Below are 15,428 nucleotides of genomic sequence, written 5' to 3'. Positions count from 1 at the left end.
TCTCTCACTAAAACCTAGAAAATTAAACAAATATCAGAACTTTTCAATAGTGCTACCTTCACAACTGACATCGATTTAAAAAATAATAATCCTCCTATTGACCTTGGATTAACATTAGTCACCCTGCTGGCGGGAAGCTGCCTGGCTTGGGCCGTGGGGTGGTGACGAGCCCTCGGTGTGAGCTGTCAGAGCCGACAACAGCCAGAGCTTGGAGGCCACATGGGGAAAAAGCTAAAGATTACTGTATTTCCTAAAAGAGCTTAAAATTGATTTTTTTTTAAATTTTTAAATTTTTTTTTAGGAATCCTACGTATGAGGATTTTTTTTGTCTTAGCAGAAGACGTTTATTTGCCCTCTGATGCTGACGGAAGGGTATTTTAGGCTCTGAAGGTTGCTCACAATTTTGGAGACAGGCTGATATTGAGCAAATTCTACCAGTCTCGAGTGATTGAATCATGTTGTATTGAGGTTAGGGTGTTGCAGAGAAAGCATGCGGTGTAAACAGTTCTTGGTGCAGGAATGGAATAAACCTGGGCAACTTGCTAAGAGAAGAAACCTCTGAAGCTGTGTAAAACCAGCTTCTCTTTTAAACAAATCATTTTCTCAGTGCTCCTTTTCAGCAGGTGACAGAGTGGTGTAAAATATTGTTAGAGGTACTTGATTTTTTTTTTTTTTGGTAATAGTATTCTTTCAACCCACTAAGACTTGGTAAAAAAAGTTTTTCCTACTACAGAGTGCTTTGGATGTCTTGTGGGTTCCCTTTTGTTCCATCTAGGGTGCCACCTGAAAGTATCCCAATGGTAAAGGCCAAGTCCCCGCTCTCCTACGCTAGCCCTGAGCGCTGACACATGCCGCACGTCTGATAGCCACGTGCTTACTAATCTGTGTTTACTTTTTCTGTCTCCCCTTCCTGGACCTCTTCTGCCAGTCGTGCAGCCCTCCCTTGTAAGTCTGGCACAGCGAGGTGTGCAGAGAGCGAGTGTGAGTGCGTGAGCGAGGCCCATTGCACGCACCATCATTGCCCAAACACAAGCCAGAGTTTTCCCAGGTCCGGGCGGGTGCCACCCCATCAGCCAGAATATTAACTGCTTATTTTCATGTCCTTCCAAAACAAATAGAAACTCTTAGCTCCCATGTTTTGATCATTCATTCAGTCCTGTCTTGCACACACATTTCAAGCACCTACTGTGTGCCAGGTTCTGCTGGCCTGTGGGATGGAAGATGAATAAGGCATCACCCCTGCTTCCCCCTTGGCTGGACATGGGTACAGGTGCCATTTGTTACACTCTGGTAACCTGTCGAGGTACTTGCAAGGGATCCAAGGTGGGCAAGGGTGATGGAAGGCTTCCTGGAGGAAGCAACTTCTGAGGCCTGAAGAAGGCATTAGCTAAGAGAGGGCACCAGCAGGTACAGAGTCCCTGGAACTTACAAGGCTGGGGAGCTGTATTGTGTGACAGGGCAGGACAGCTTGAGAAGCAGATGGGGCCTGATCCTGGGCTTAGGAACCTGTCCATAAGAGAGGGGGAGTCCACAGACCTCATTACTCAGACTCCCAGAAATCCCAGAGGTAAAAAAGAGGCCCATGGAGTCACCGCTTCGAGGATCCTGGGGGCTTTTGGCACAAAAGCCATTTGGAGGATGCACTGAGCCCCTGCACAGTGATAGTCTCCTCCTACGAGCTGTTGAGACTGAGTATATTTGTGAACAACACACTTTGAGAAAGGTTCCTGCCATTTTTATGTAGCTCCGTTTTGGACCACACTGCCACCTACCCAGAATTCGCCAGGAGGGCACTGTGAGGGCTGTGAATCCTGGCTAGGCTGCCACAGGGAGATTTCAGGATCGGGACTTTTAACCGACTTGTATGTCCTCGGTATGCCCACGTCAAGAAACCAACTTCGGACCTTGTGTGAGTGTTGGATGGGGTAACACCCTGCACCCCAGGTTGCCTTTATCTCAGGACCTGTCGTTGTGGACACTTTCCAGAAAGCTAGCATTTCCCCCCTCTCTGAAAGATCAGGGTGGATGTTAGTGAGAACTGCTTGACCACTGGCTATTTGCATGTAGGAAACACAGATGCACTTTAACGAGTCTCAGTTTGTATGAGCCACACACAAATTTAACTACGATACCCCCGGGAGCCACTTGTTCAAAACATGGGCCCTGGAGAATTCTGAACGCCACCTCTTAGAAGGAGGAATTATTATGCTATTAAATTATTTTCCTGAAATCCCTTAACAGAAGCATTAGAGTTAGATAAACTCCATTTCTAGTGCTTTCTGAGGAAGAGACATATGGGCTAGTATTTCCTTTATGCGCCCCAGGGTCGCTGTGATTAAGTGGGAACAGGAATATGTGCCTCGGCGGAATAACTAGGCCAACACCCATGAAAGTGCCTGGCCCCGGGTAGGTGCACAGTGTGTCTTAATCACCTGACCTTTGAAAAAATAAACAGAAGAAAACTCTGGCTTGATGTGAGTACCATGCCGTCAGGGTCCGCGCTCACAGCTTGCTGCTGCATTAAGTGATTGCTTTTGGATGACTTGGCTGCTCAGTGCTCGGTACTGAACCTCGTGTTGGAAGCATATGGCCCGTGCGGGAAGGAGAAGTGGTTCAAGCTCTTCTGTTTGGGTCCCCAAACAAAGGCTCTGTTTCCCCCGGGTTTGAAAATGCATGACTGAAGTATTTTTGTTTCCAGGTGTCAAAAGTACCTTGAATACCTTTGGTTCAAATATCGAAACTATAAAGGAACAGATTGCGATCGAGGACATGGTGTCGCAGTACATGAAGCCCATTGATTCCGCTGAGGCCTACGTGCGCCACAGGCTGCCCACGCTGGAGGAGTACGACTCGTACAGGTGAGCGCCAGGCCACCGCGCCGGCCGGCCGCGGTGAAGGGGGACACTACAGCAAGGGAAATCGTAAGAGGGCAAGTGGGACCACGGGGCCACGGCCTGATGTGTTCACCCCAGTTTACGCTCGTTAGGAAAGCTGAAGTGTCCCCTTCGTCAGGACACACGCTAAAATTGAAACTACACAACATTTCAAGCGCCCCCCTGGCCCCAGGCATGGTTATTACAGTATTGTTGACTGTGTTCCCTGTGCTGTAATTTATATCTCTGTGACTGTTCCGTAACTACCAGTTTGCACTTCTTAATCCCTTCGTTGGGGGGGCCACTCTATAAAGTATGTGACTGTTTACCCACTATGTTCTACATCTGCAACAAATAGAGAACACTATTGGATATAGACTGTAACTGAAAAAAATCACAGCTCATTAAACCTTATTAGTAAATATATTATGGAAATTAAAAAAATAAAATGAAATTGAAGCGTTAGGAAGGACACGAGCATAGTCGCTGCAGAGATGACCTGCAAATTCAGGAAGCATTCCATATTTTTATTTAATTTGAGGGCTGGAAGTTCTTGAGCCAAATTTTTAATTAGTTGCAATTTTGATGTCATTAGTGGCTTCCAGAATCTTAGTTATGATTATCTAAGACGTGTATCAGGATTTTAAAACTTAAAAAAAGTTAAGAAGGACAAGGGCATTTGGGTAATATTCTTCCCATCATTGGTTTAAATAAAAATATGGAGAGGCTGGCACTTACAGAAAGAGCATCCCTGAACCTGGTCAGTTGTTCAAAGAGCACAGGCAAGCAGCTTTTTGACCCACTAGAAAGTGCTAGAGGTGGGGTGTGGCCCCGGGAGGTGCCGGTGGACATCTCAGATCGAGTGCGAGGGAGGAAAGGACTTGGAGACTTGAGGTATTTAGAACATCAGGAGAGATGTTGAGAAGCACTCCCCTCTCCCAAAGGCTCAGCCCCAGGACCTGCCCCTGGCACTGTTCTTAGTGCCCAGACTCAAGGACATTCCAGAGACATTCATTCCTACTCGGGTCATTTATTATGCAAGGGCACAGGGTAAATCATAACAGCAATCACTAGCCTTGAGGGAACAGTTACAGCGTTCCCACCAAGCGGTGCACGGGTGACTTCTCCTACAATACACACAAATATCCCCTGGGTTGTGCGCTCTTTATAGCTTCGTCTTGTAGGAAATTGAGGCTCAGGGGAGTGGAGCGACTCCCTTAAGGGAGCAACAACATGGCAGAGGTGCATTTTCGACCCCCATCTAACTGTTCTCTTCATTATCTCCCTGGAATCAATAAACCACTTTCCTACCGTGGGGCTAGGCCACCCCAGTGGGTATCAGGACAAACATAAGATAGACCCTTTCTCAATGAACTTACAATTTCATAGAGTTTCACAAATGGAAAGGGGTACAGTCATCTGTTTACATGTCAGCTCCCCCTGCCCAGAGACCATCAGCTCATTTTTAAAAGAAATTTGACTCGGCAGATGAGACACACATTAACGGTAAAAGATTTCTGAGGCCACGTTCCATGGCTTATTGAATTATGTGTCCCTAAGGATCTGGAACAAAACACCGCAGAATGAATGCAGGTGGCTATTAGTATAATTATCAAGATTGCTCTTAATTGAATGAAAAGCTTTAGCAGCAGGCTTTTGTCTCATAAGTAAATTCTTTATTTTTTAGTGCTTTAGAGGTTGGAAAGCATTTTTACCCCCAGCTGCTGGGAAAGCTTACTGTGTACATTCCAGGACTGCCAGTAAGACCTAATTGAGGATCCATTATCCTAAAATGTCAAACAGGACCATTACAAAATTGAGATTTGCATTCTGCAGGCATTTGATTTATAATGCTGGCAAAATTCTAAAATATTCAATGCACTCACCATGTAGAGAATTTCTGGTTCTGTACAGAACACAGTGCCTCTCCCCCCTACTATTCCTGCAGCCACAAGATATTTTAGAGAAAGACTTGGGGAAAGAGCTCAGTGTTTCCTTAATTGTTGACTAACTGTGATCTTTTAATGAGCACATACAGCATTAGGAACCTTGAGAGAACATAAAAGCCTTAGGGCTCACGGCTCCCAGTGGCCCAGGAGAAGCTGAGTAAACCCCACTTAGGAGTTCCATGGAAGTTAAGCAAAGAAGAAAATAATCCCATGACCTTGGAGTGAGCACGCTTCTAAGCCAAGATAAAAATTAAGGTTTTTTTGTCGGGCGGGCTGGAAGACTAGCGGTGGGAAGGCACCGTTTCTCATCGCCTCTGAGGAATTAACAGAGGCATCTGATGTTTCATTGACAAGTATTATCCTCAGTTGCCCCTGCCCTGGTGCGACAGCTTTGCGTTACGATGTCACCTCTTTCACCTATAACAGCACTGTGCTTGCTTCGCCAGGTGGCTGGGTAGCCTGATTGTCTGCTGTTTGCTGACACTCATCATACTTTTCTATTACCTGGGCCTACTGTGTGGCACGTTTGGCTATGACCCGAATGCCACCCCAACCAGACGAGGCTGCGTCTCAAACACTGGAGGCATCTTCCTCATGGTGTGAGTGTTGTTCTGCCTTGCCACGTGGAGGGGTGGGACTCGGAGGAGGTCAGGTGGTCCTGGTGGTCCACGGAGCCTGTGGCCTCTGAGCTGAGCACTGGGTTCCAGTGGTGTGTGGTGTGATCATACATTTATCAATTTTGGGAAATTTCGTCAAGAGTAAAAATGTAAAATACAATTCTAAATTAGCTGCACTTTGCTAGACCAGCTTAAACACGCAGTTTGCTTATGGTTTGCAGCTATCATGAATGCTATTTCCAAGTTTCCTTTATTTATTCCCGTTGTGTTTTTCCTATATTCATATCCATCGATCCATTCATTTATCCATCCATTTATCCATCCATCCATCCATCCATCCATCCATCCATCCATCCATCCATCTGTTCACTCACCAGATACTTGTTAAAGACTGATCTGTTATCAGACACTGTTCTGTACAGTCATCCAGCTTGTTCCCTTTGAAACTCCAGAAACTTGACTTAGAACAGAGGTTGCCTGTCCATCGCATCCTTCATGCTCTGCCAAGAGTATTCTTCTTCAGAGAGAAATAGGGTCGCGTTTCTCCTGGGCTTAAAGCCCCTCAGTAGCCCCCCTTCTCTGGGTCCACCAGCCCCTATCCAGTACACCCTTACCTGCCTCTCAAGCTGCCGTTCACCACGCTCTGTGCCCTCTCTCTGGATACAGAACTGTGTTGGCCCCTTTCTGACTCCTAAGGGCACATCTGCTGCCTCAGAACCTTCCCACTCACTGTGTCCTCTGCAGAAAGCCTTGGTTCGCTCAACTAACTCAGAGCCCATGTCTGAACCATGGTGCTGGCTGCAGGTGGACCAGGAATAAGCCATGAGTTCCCTAAATAGGTGTGTGCCTAGGACTGAACGACCACAGTGCTTACCCCTTTCTGTCTTCACTCTTGGGTAGGCTAACCCGCCTAACCTGCACACAGCCGAAGGTGCAGCGAATATGCAGAGTCGGTAATTACTGGTCGGTAATAGTGAATATTGAATAACTCCTTGTAGAAGTCTTAACTTTCTCTTTTTCGCAGAGGGGTCGGAATCAGTTTCCTCGTCTGTTGGATAGTGATGATCATTGTGGTTTTTTCTTTTGTCGTTGGTGGAAATGTGCAAAAATTGGTCTGTGAACCTTACCGAAACAAGGAGTTATTCCAGGTAAGGGTGCTTTTGTGTGACCATGATGGGACAGCTTGAGCCAAAACTTGGGTTTCCCCATATCTTGTGGGTCTCTCCAAGAGCCATGCAAAAAGAGGAGCAGTTTGGTCTTCATTCAGTAAGTTGATATTCCTGCTATTTGTCAGAGCAAAATATCTGGCATTATTTATTTTGTAAGGGAAATCAGTACAGGAGTTAAGGCATGTGTACCAATGGGGATGGTAATATTTTGGGAGAAGAAAATTTTCCTGAGTGGCAGTTCTCAAATGTGACTGGAAATGTCAGAAGATCAATCGTGGCTCCTCCGTACTCCAGGAAGCCAGTGTCTGAACTGTAAAGAGTTTCCCAGGTGACAGCTGCCCCCACGGGTGGCTCCAGGCCATAGGTCTGAAGCGAAAGGAAGGCTAGACTGCACGCCTCCTGGCTGCTTGCCCCGCAGAGGTCTGCGGGACAGACACGGAGCTCAAGCCTCCCTCCCGCTACACCGACCACTGCGGGCCGGGGCCACGTCCCACTTACCTTTGTTAGGTAAGAGGGACACTTGGCTTCCCGTGCCTGTCCTCTAACGTTGGCTCTCCAGCGTTCTTCCCCAGGTTCTAATTTCTTAAACGTATTTTTCTTTTCCTGTTTTATTGTATATATTTCCCACCTTGGATCTGCCATAAAATCAGGCGAATGACTATTAAACTAACCAGTTGTCGTCCTGGTCCTTTAGGTATTCAGTTGGTTGCAGAAAATTAAATTGAGAGCATTGATTTGTCCAATTATCCCCACTTGGGCTCTTGATAAAAAATAGCAACAGCACATCAAGCCAGACTTTATTATCTTCCATGTTGTGTTAAATCGTTAAAAAAGAATTCTTAAAAAGTAGGGCATATTTTGAAACATACGCAGCCGTGCCCTAGTTGGCCCGTGTGAGGCGCAGGTCAGGAGACCTGCGAGTGTTGGTTCGCTGTGTCTGGAGGGGAGGGTGAGGAGCTGGCTCAGCCGCTCCGTGGCTTCCTCTTAGCTACTCTGATAATCGTCTGTGCTCTCATTCCTAATGTGTTTGTTTTACTAAAAAGTAGTGTTTTCCAAAGTAGTTTCAGTAATTCCTGTTGATGCTACCCAGTGGTGGTTTAATTTATTCCAGTGACACTATTATTTTCTCGTTTTAAATGGAAAATCAATGAAGAAAGGCATGACATGGAAATCCCCAAAATATATTTAACAGAATACTCATTTTATTATATGTGTATATGTCAGTGTAAAACTGTCTTTTGTTTTAAAAAAACTTTTAAAATTTGTTCTAGATTTTGGACACACCGTATTTACTAAATGAGAATTGGAAATACTATCTCTCTGGCATGTTTCTTAACAAATCGGATATTAATCTCACTTTTGAACAAGTTTACAGGTATAAATAATTGCATTATGTGTTCTTTGCTAGTTCAAATGTTGTTTTTCCAGAATGAGAATTTTACTATCAAAGTGTCTTTAATGTTAATGGTAACATTTTCCAGTTTCAGAATTAAGCTATTCTCTAGTCTTAGCAAAGAAATAGTAGAAACAAGACCAAAAAGATGACCCTTCCCTTGAAAACCTTTTACACCTTGGAATGGTGATGTCTTCAGGTCCCTCTGTCTAGTGATCACTAGGTCACAGTGGCGAAGGGACCTTAAAATGCATAACGGGACCCTGTGGAAATTTGTTCAAGGATCACCCTGCCCCAAGTAAATGCCATGTAGGAAGAACTCAGTGGACGGGTCCAAATCACAGACATGCTAATGGCATGCAGCTCGAGGGCTGGGCGTGCAAGGGGGCTGCCTGGGTTCCAGTCCTGGCTCTGCCACAGCGGCTCTGTGACCTTGGGCAGTTCCACTTCCTCTCTGTGCAAGAGGAATTAAATTCCAGTGCCTCTTGTCTCCTCTAGAAGAGACAGCAAACGAGTGGCACAGGCGTCCACCATCCTGGCCCCTCGTCCTGATGGCAGACACTGCTGATCAGTTGTGGTCTTCTGCTCAGCCCAGAGACTTCTCAGGATTTCTCTCAACAGCAAATGTTCTAGGCAGACGTTATCAATCCATTGGAGTTTCTATGCATGATTAACTATCCCTATGCTGAGAGGACAAGACCAAGCTCTCTGTGTTTCTGGCTCCTGCAGAACTCTCTAGTCTTCCTTCCGACTGTTAGTCCATCAGGCTCTCTGTTCCAACAGCAACAGCCTACTTGGGGTTCCCTGGAGAAGACTATCATAGCTCCTAGGGATGTGGGAATATTTCTTCTCTCAGGCACCTCTCAGAGCTAGAGGGCTCTGGCTACAGGACATGAAGGACATGCCCTCAGGAGGTGGCTGTTTGGGTTGCAGAGATATGCATCAGATGAAGCTGACCCTTCTTAGCTCAGAGGAGGCATTTTTCCCATTTTAAGGGAGCACAAAGAGGCGAGGCCAAGTCAGGTTCTAGCCAAAGTACCCTGGATATTAGTAGCCCCTCCATGTCTCCATCCTGCCATTAGAATATGCATCCAACTGTGTGTTTAGTAAACGCAGCTCAGCCCTGGGGATATGGAGGGAGATGGTCTGGCAGAGGGTCGATAGAACCTTTCTATAAAGCCCGTGATATGCCTTGTAACACCCTGTTTTCTAGCAAGTGTTGTTTTGGGGTTTTTAAAATGAGAATTTATTTCTTCCCAATGCGTAAATATGTTATGCCTCACAGCACTGGCAAGAACACAGAGACAGATAGAAGAACGCACCAACCCTACTGAATCTGTTCCCAAATAAGACATTTTGTAAAGTGGGAGTGAATTCAGGAACGGTGGGCATCGGGGGGGTTCATGTGGCCGTTGGCGACTGCCCCCTGCGCCGACACCCAGCAGCCACCGTGCCCACAGGCTCAGCACATGAACAGCCCCCCGTTCCCGTCGTCACTGGCAGTGGACGGCAGCCACACCGCCTCCCTGGCTCATGCTGGCCCGGTTTATCCCCACAGTGACTGCAAAGACGACAGAGGCATTTACGCCGCGCTCAAGGTGGAGAACAGCTACAATGTCAGCGACTACCTCAGCGTCCAAACGGTAAGTAATTAGAACCGACCTTGAAATTCAGCACAGCTTTTCACTGAATCCAGTTGTCTTTGTTCTTTCCAATCGAGGTGAAATTCACATAAAATCGACCACTTTGGAGTGACATTTCCCACAGTCACAAGGCTGTGCGACCTCACCTCTGTCTCATTCCAAAACACTTCCGCTCAGCCCCTTCCCTCGACCGGTTATCTTTCGTGGGGGGGCATTAGCCTAGGCCATCCCCGCTCCCCCCAGCCCTTCCAGGCGTGCGGGAGAGAGTCCAAGGAGCCTGCCTTCTTCTGCACGCCCCGAGTGCAAGCAGAGAGCAAGGGGCACCAGGAAAGAGGCTGCTCCCCAAGCCCCGCAGCTTGTCTACTGAGGTGCCACAGAAGGCTCCCAGCGGCCCCAGGACGTCACCATGGCCCGACAGTTTTCACATGTGAGGAGTTTATTTGAAAGTGGTATACAAATTTTACATCGATTATCTTCCCTAAATATTCCTTGCATATATACATACAATAAAAATGTAATTTTGTAACTAAGCCCAGAATAAATGCCCTCCACACATTTGCCCATCAGGCCGTGCGCCAGGACGAGTAGGGTAGAGAGGACCCAGGACACTTGGGCACCGCTCGCTGCCTGAAAATCCTGACTGGCTCTTAGGACAACCCCAGCGCATCCTCCCTGTTCCCAAACGCAAGCCTCTGGCCCCCTGAGTCCTGTGCGTGCAGCCTGCCCGGCCCCTGGTGGCATCTCTGCTTCTCAAGGCTCAAGCAGAAGCCACCTCCTCTCGGCGTCCTGGTGCAGTCCCTGTGCCTTTATTGTGACACTGCCTCTTCCCTTCGAGGTCTTAGAGGCTGAGGATGTTGTTTCGCACCCCACCTCCTCACGTAGTGCTCCGCACAAGGCGTAAGGAATGAGGCAGGGAAGGGGCGGGAGGGAGAGAAGAGTCGGGGAGAAAGGCCAGTCAATTGCACTTGGTGGGTTTTTTGTCCGCTGTAACTTTTTTTTTTTAAAGATTTTTTGAGAGAGAGGAAGGGAGAGGGAGAGAGAGAAACGTCGATGTGAGAGTGAACATTGATCAGCTGCCTCCTGCATGCCCCCTACTGGTGATCGAGCCTGAAACCCAGGCGTGTGCCCTGGCTGGGAATCGAACTGGCAACCTTTAGGTGCAAGGGGCTACGCCCGACCCACTGAGCCACACCGGCCAGGGCTGTCCCGGGCAATTTTATTGCTCTTTTGTGATATCATTGGAGAAGAATGGACTTACTAATTTTTTTTTTTTTTTTTTAATTCTCACCCGAGGATATTTTTTCCATTGCTTTTTCAGAGAGAGTGGAAGGGAACCAGAAAGAGAGAGAAACATCGATGTGAGAGAGACACATCGACTGGTTGCCTCCCGCATGTGCCCTGACCTTGACTGGGGAGTTGAGCCTGCAAACAAGGGATATGTCCTTGGCCGGAATCGAACCCGGGATCCTTCAGTCTGCGGACCAATGCTCTAACCACTGAGCCAGACCGGCCAGGGCATGACTTTCCTGTTTTTTCAATCCCCCAGCATACTGGGAACATCAGCAGTAGCTTTGAAGAATGGGAGGTGAAGCTTGACAACATGGTCCTGCTGGACGATTCAGGAAGAAGAAACCTCCTGGACTTCAGCCACTCGGGAGTAGACAAAATAGATTTCGACACTTACTTGACTGAGGTATGACCCATGTGTTCACGCTTGATCTTTGGGGGGAACATTAGAGCGCAAGTATGTTGTTATTTATTTATTTTTTTACTGAGATGAAATTCACGTAACATAAAAGCAGCTGTTTTTAAGTGAGCAATTTCACGAGCGTTCAGTATAATCACAGTGGGACACAACCACCACCTGTCTCGCTCCAGGGCACCTTCGTCGCCCTCAAACAAAGCCCCGCTTCCCCGAAGCAGTTGCCCTTCTTCCCCCCTCCCAGCCCCTGGCAACCGCCCATCTGTGTTCTGTTTCCATGGGTTTACCTATTCTGGGCGTTTTACATGAATGGGATCAGGCAGTATATTAACACCTTTGTGTTTAATGGCCTTACTGGTCCCTTTCACGTGGCCCAAAGTTCCTGAGATTCGTCTCTGTGACAGCGCCTGCCATTCAGACTTCATGTGTCTGTGCGGTTGAATAGCGTGGTTTTATGTGTCTAAAGGACAACGCGGGTGTCACCTGTGCAAGCGTTCCCCGCCGGACTTCATGGACCACGCTCACCCTGCTGCCTGTTAGATGTCGTTAAGATTTAAAAATCCCACAGCCATGACACCGTTTTTTATCTCTCTTCCAGACAGCTAAACCGCTCACAAAAGTGAATCTTTTAACATTTGCGGATGGTCTGAAAGCAAAAGCCGACAAGTTGGTGAGTTCAGAGCATCCGGTTAAATTCTGTAATCGCTCTAGAGGGCAAATGTCAGTGTGACTCTCGGGAGGGACTGAAGAGGTTCCTCACACCACAAGGAACCCCTTCTTTACAAGCAGCGCCCCGAGTCCCCGCCAGCAGCCGTGGCCACATGGCTGGGGAAGGTTTCCAGGGCGGCCTCAGGGTGCACGCAGCTCTCCCCGTGACTGCTTTAGCGCTGGCTCTGCTCTCACCTCACCAACCCCTCCTCTGCCGAACACACGTGCCCACCTTTTCCTTGCCGTGTCGGGGATGGTGACTGGGGGCACGGAGGGGGGTTCCCTGCGGTCCTTGGCATCACCAACCAGAGGTGGCTGAGGGAAGGCAAACGCACCATCCGAGCCTCCATCGACTTCTGCTGGCGATTAGAAGGTCCCTTTGGAGAAGCAGCAGAATGTGGCGATGGGGCACCTGGGCTCCGGAGGAAGACCCGATGCAAATGCCCACTCAGCCACTGACAGCTGGGTGCAAGACACGCCCCCCTGTGCCCTCGCCTCCTCACCTGCACGGCGGGGCGGTGGGACTGTCCCGCATCCACGTGCTGACACTGCCGGCGGGGGGGTTAAGGAAAGCTTGCCCCGTCAAGCCTTGCTTTCCTCTTTCCAAAAGGGGGACGTTGGCACTGCAGTGACTCCATAGCCGCGCGCTTGCGGGCCGTGGGCATGCGGGAACACAGCCGGCGCTCAGGAAGGGCCGAGCGCGGGTTGTTTGACAGCTTGCGGTTCGTGACTTGGTGTGGGCGCGGCCTTCCCGCAGCCCCCATGCCCACAGCTGCCCTGGCACCAGCAGGGCCGGGAGTGAGAGGGCTCTGCCATCTGGAAAAATGCTGTTGATCTTTGTTTATTTTATTCTCTTTGTAGCCCGAAGGAAACCTCAAAAAGACCATGCTAACTAATGTGCAGAAGATTAAAACGATTTATCACAGCCAAGTCCTGCCTTTGGAGTCGCCAATGGTAACGGTCAACCTCTGGCATCTCACTGTGACCCGAGCGCGGCCCGTTTCACCCGGCTGGCTTTCCTTTAGCCTGACAACGCGTGGGCATGTCCCGGGTCCAATGCGACTGGCCTCAGGCTGAGAAGTTGAGCTATTTTAAAAAGAAATGATACTCCCCGGGCTTTCCAGAAGACATGTTTTCAGTTTCAGCCTCCCCTTCTGCTTGTTTCCCGTGTCCCTCTGAGTGCGGAGGGTTAGAGGAAATCCGGGGTGCTAGGCCCTGTGCGCTGACTGCCAGCGCTTTGGCCCGCCTGCCCTAAGCCACGCACTTGGCTGCCCTGCGGAGGCTTCCGTTCTGGACTTACCCTCACTTGTTCTCAAATTCTTTTCCTCCAACACCTGCCAAGAAACATGTGAGGTCAAGGGTAGGCCCTTTCCCCTCCGCCTCCATCTAGCTCTGTTCGCCTCCCTTCTGGCCGCCTTGCTGCCTGACTTTCCCGGGCCTGCTCTTCTCACCGTCTTCGGGCTGCTTCCCCGGGTGCTGGAAAGGCCGTTTGTAGCAGAGAAAGAACAGGGGCTCTGGCGTCAGGCAGATCTGGTTTCAAATCCTGCTTCTGCCTCTTTACAGTCATGTAGCTTACAGTCTCCCCGTCTAGAAACGGTGGGACCGGTTCCTGCCTCGCTGCTACCGGTTCCTGGAGATGAAGGATTTCACACGCCGGGGGGACTCTGTAAAGAGGAGGGATTATTATTACACCTGGGGGGTCACATTTGCAGCTGTCGGGAGGACTGTGTGGAAACAGGGTTACAGAACCAGCCTCTCAGGTTTGCAGAAGCGTATTAGCTCACTTGACCTCAACTTCAGAAGCTTCCAGATCTAGTTTTTACCATCGCTCTTCTTTCTCTTCTAACTTTTTAATTCATCCCTGTATTCACGAATCCTCCTATTGAATCTTCTTAACGTTTGTGCTGTGCTCACCACAGGTTTCTGCCCCACTTGTTTATGCCGGCCCCAATTTGTTAACATTTGAAGCTGGGTTTTGCGTGTTCCTTAAACGCCTTCCTTCCAGTAGACATGGCTCCCTGGCCTTTTCAGAGCAGGAGCAACCCGTCTGCAAATAGGCGAGTTGTCCTGTGCACGTGACCCACAGTGTAAACCAGGGGTAGGCAAACTCTGGCCCCGAAAACAACAGCCTGTGGGCCAAAGCTGGCCTGCTGCCGGTTTTTACAAATAAAGTTTTATTGGAACATAGCCGTGCTCACTTATTCACAGGTGATCTGTAGCTGTTCCTGGCTACAAGGGCAAAGTTGAGTGGTTTGGACAGGGTATGGCCCACAGAGCCTACACTCTTTACTATCTGGTCCATGCTGGTCAAGTTTGTCAGTCTCTGATCTAAACCATACAAATCAAGCCACTCTTGTTGGGCGGCTTTATTTTAAAGAATGGCCTTGCCTGTGATGTGCTGCCCTTTGAGGCTCCAGAATACGTATCCTGATTTTCTAGTTTTCCCACGCCAGAGGTATGCGAGGGGCACACGGTTGCTGGAGGCTGGTGTTTTTTTCCGGAATGACACCATTACAGATGAAGTTGAATCTGATGGCCGACTTGGGGGATGGGGGACACAGAGCATGTGCTTTGCTGCTTCATGTAATAAGCTGGAGAATGTTATCTCTGTTTATTTACCAGAAAGCTCTACACCAACGCATTCAGGACCTTCAACACAAATGCAGTGGATTGGTGGTAAGAATTTGTTTTCTTTTTCTACCATGTGTCTTATTGTAAAAGCTCACAGACTTTCAGAGATGTTGGTTTTCCAGGTACCCTACTGGGATATTTTTTTGAAAAATCCCAGTTATCCACTTATTTTATTTTTATTTTTTATTTTTATTTATTTATTTATAAAATATATATGTATCTTTATTGATTTCAGAGAGCAGAAGGGAGAGGGAGAGAGAGAGAGAAACATCAATGATGAGAGACAGTCATTGATCGGCTGCCTCCTGCACGCCCCCCACTGGGGATCGAGCCCACAACCCGGGCATATTCCCTGACTGGGAATCGAACCGCGATCTCCGGGTTCATAGGTCGATGTTCAACCACTGAGCCACGCCATTCGGGCTATCCACTTATTTTCAATGCCACACTGGGTTTTCCTACCATTATCTCTCCATAAGTACATGCACCAATGCAGACCCCATCTCGGCACGCGGTTAGGGCAAAGGAAAGCTGTGCGTTGGCGTGCGGGATGCAGGCTTAGAAGATGCGCCCGTCACTTTCACCGAGAGCGCTGCCTAACAGCCAGCCTCCGGCCTCGGCGCCTTCAGACCACAGACGTTCACTCTCACTGCTGGGCGGAGTGCAGGCTTCTCCACATATCGCCCTCCCTGGAGACCCAGATTGGAGGAGCAGTTTCTGCCGGGGTCACCTCATGTCCTCCT

The 15,428-nt window shown here is 48.7% G+C and overlaps 1 protein-coding gene across 4 annotated transcripts in view; it reads left to right on the top strand.

Annotated features, from left to right (window-relative positions):
- PROM1 (prominin 1) overlaps positions 1–15,428 on the top strand; it is an 80,125-nt gene that overhangs the window by 57,688 nt on the left and 7,009 nt on the right. For all 4 annotated transcript variants that reach the window (XM_081136253.1, XM_081136252.1, XM_081136254.1 and 1 more), the window contains exons 11-19: positions 2,699–2,858; positions 5,269–5,421; positions 6,464–6,587; positions 7,880–7,983; positions 9,560–9,644; positions 11,191–11,337; positions 11,945–12,016; positions 12,916–13,008; positions 14,677–14,730. In XM_081136253.1, the coding sequence (XP_080992379.1) occupies positions 2,699–2,858; positions 5,269–5,421; positions 6,464–6,587; positions 7,880–7,983; positions 9,560–9,644; positions 11,191–11,337; positions 11,945–12,016; positions 12,916–13,008; positions 14,677–14,730 (992 nt within the window). The remainder of the gene's footprint in view (positions 1–2,698; positions 2,859–5,268; positions 5,422–6,463; positions 6,588–7,879; positions 7,984–9,559; positions 9,645–11,190; positions 11,338–11,944; positions 12,017–12,915; positions 13,009–14,676; positions 14,731–15,428) is intronic.

Source organism: Miniopterus schreibersii, assembly GCF_964146895.1.
Source record: "Miniopterus schreibersii genome assembly, chromosome: 1".
Classification (NCBI taxonomy): Eukaryota; Metazoa; Chordata; class Mammalia; order Chiroptera; family Miniopteridae; genus Miniopterus; species Miniopterus schreibersii.
Note: the sequence above shows the minus strand (reverse complement) of the source record. Positions and strands in the feature narration are given on the sequence as shown.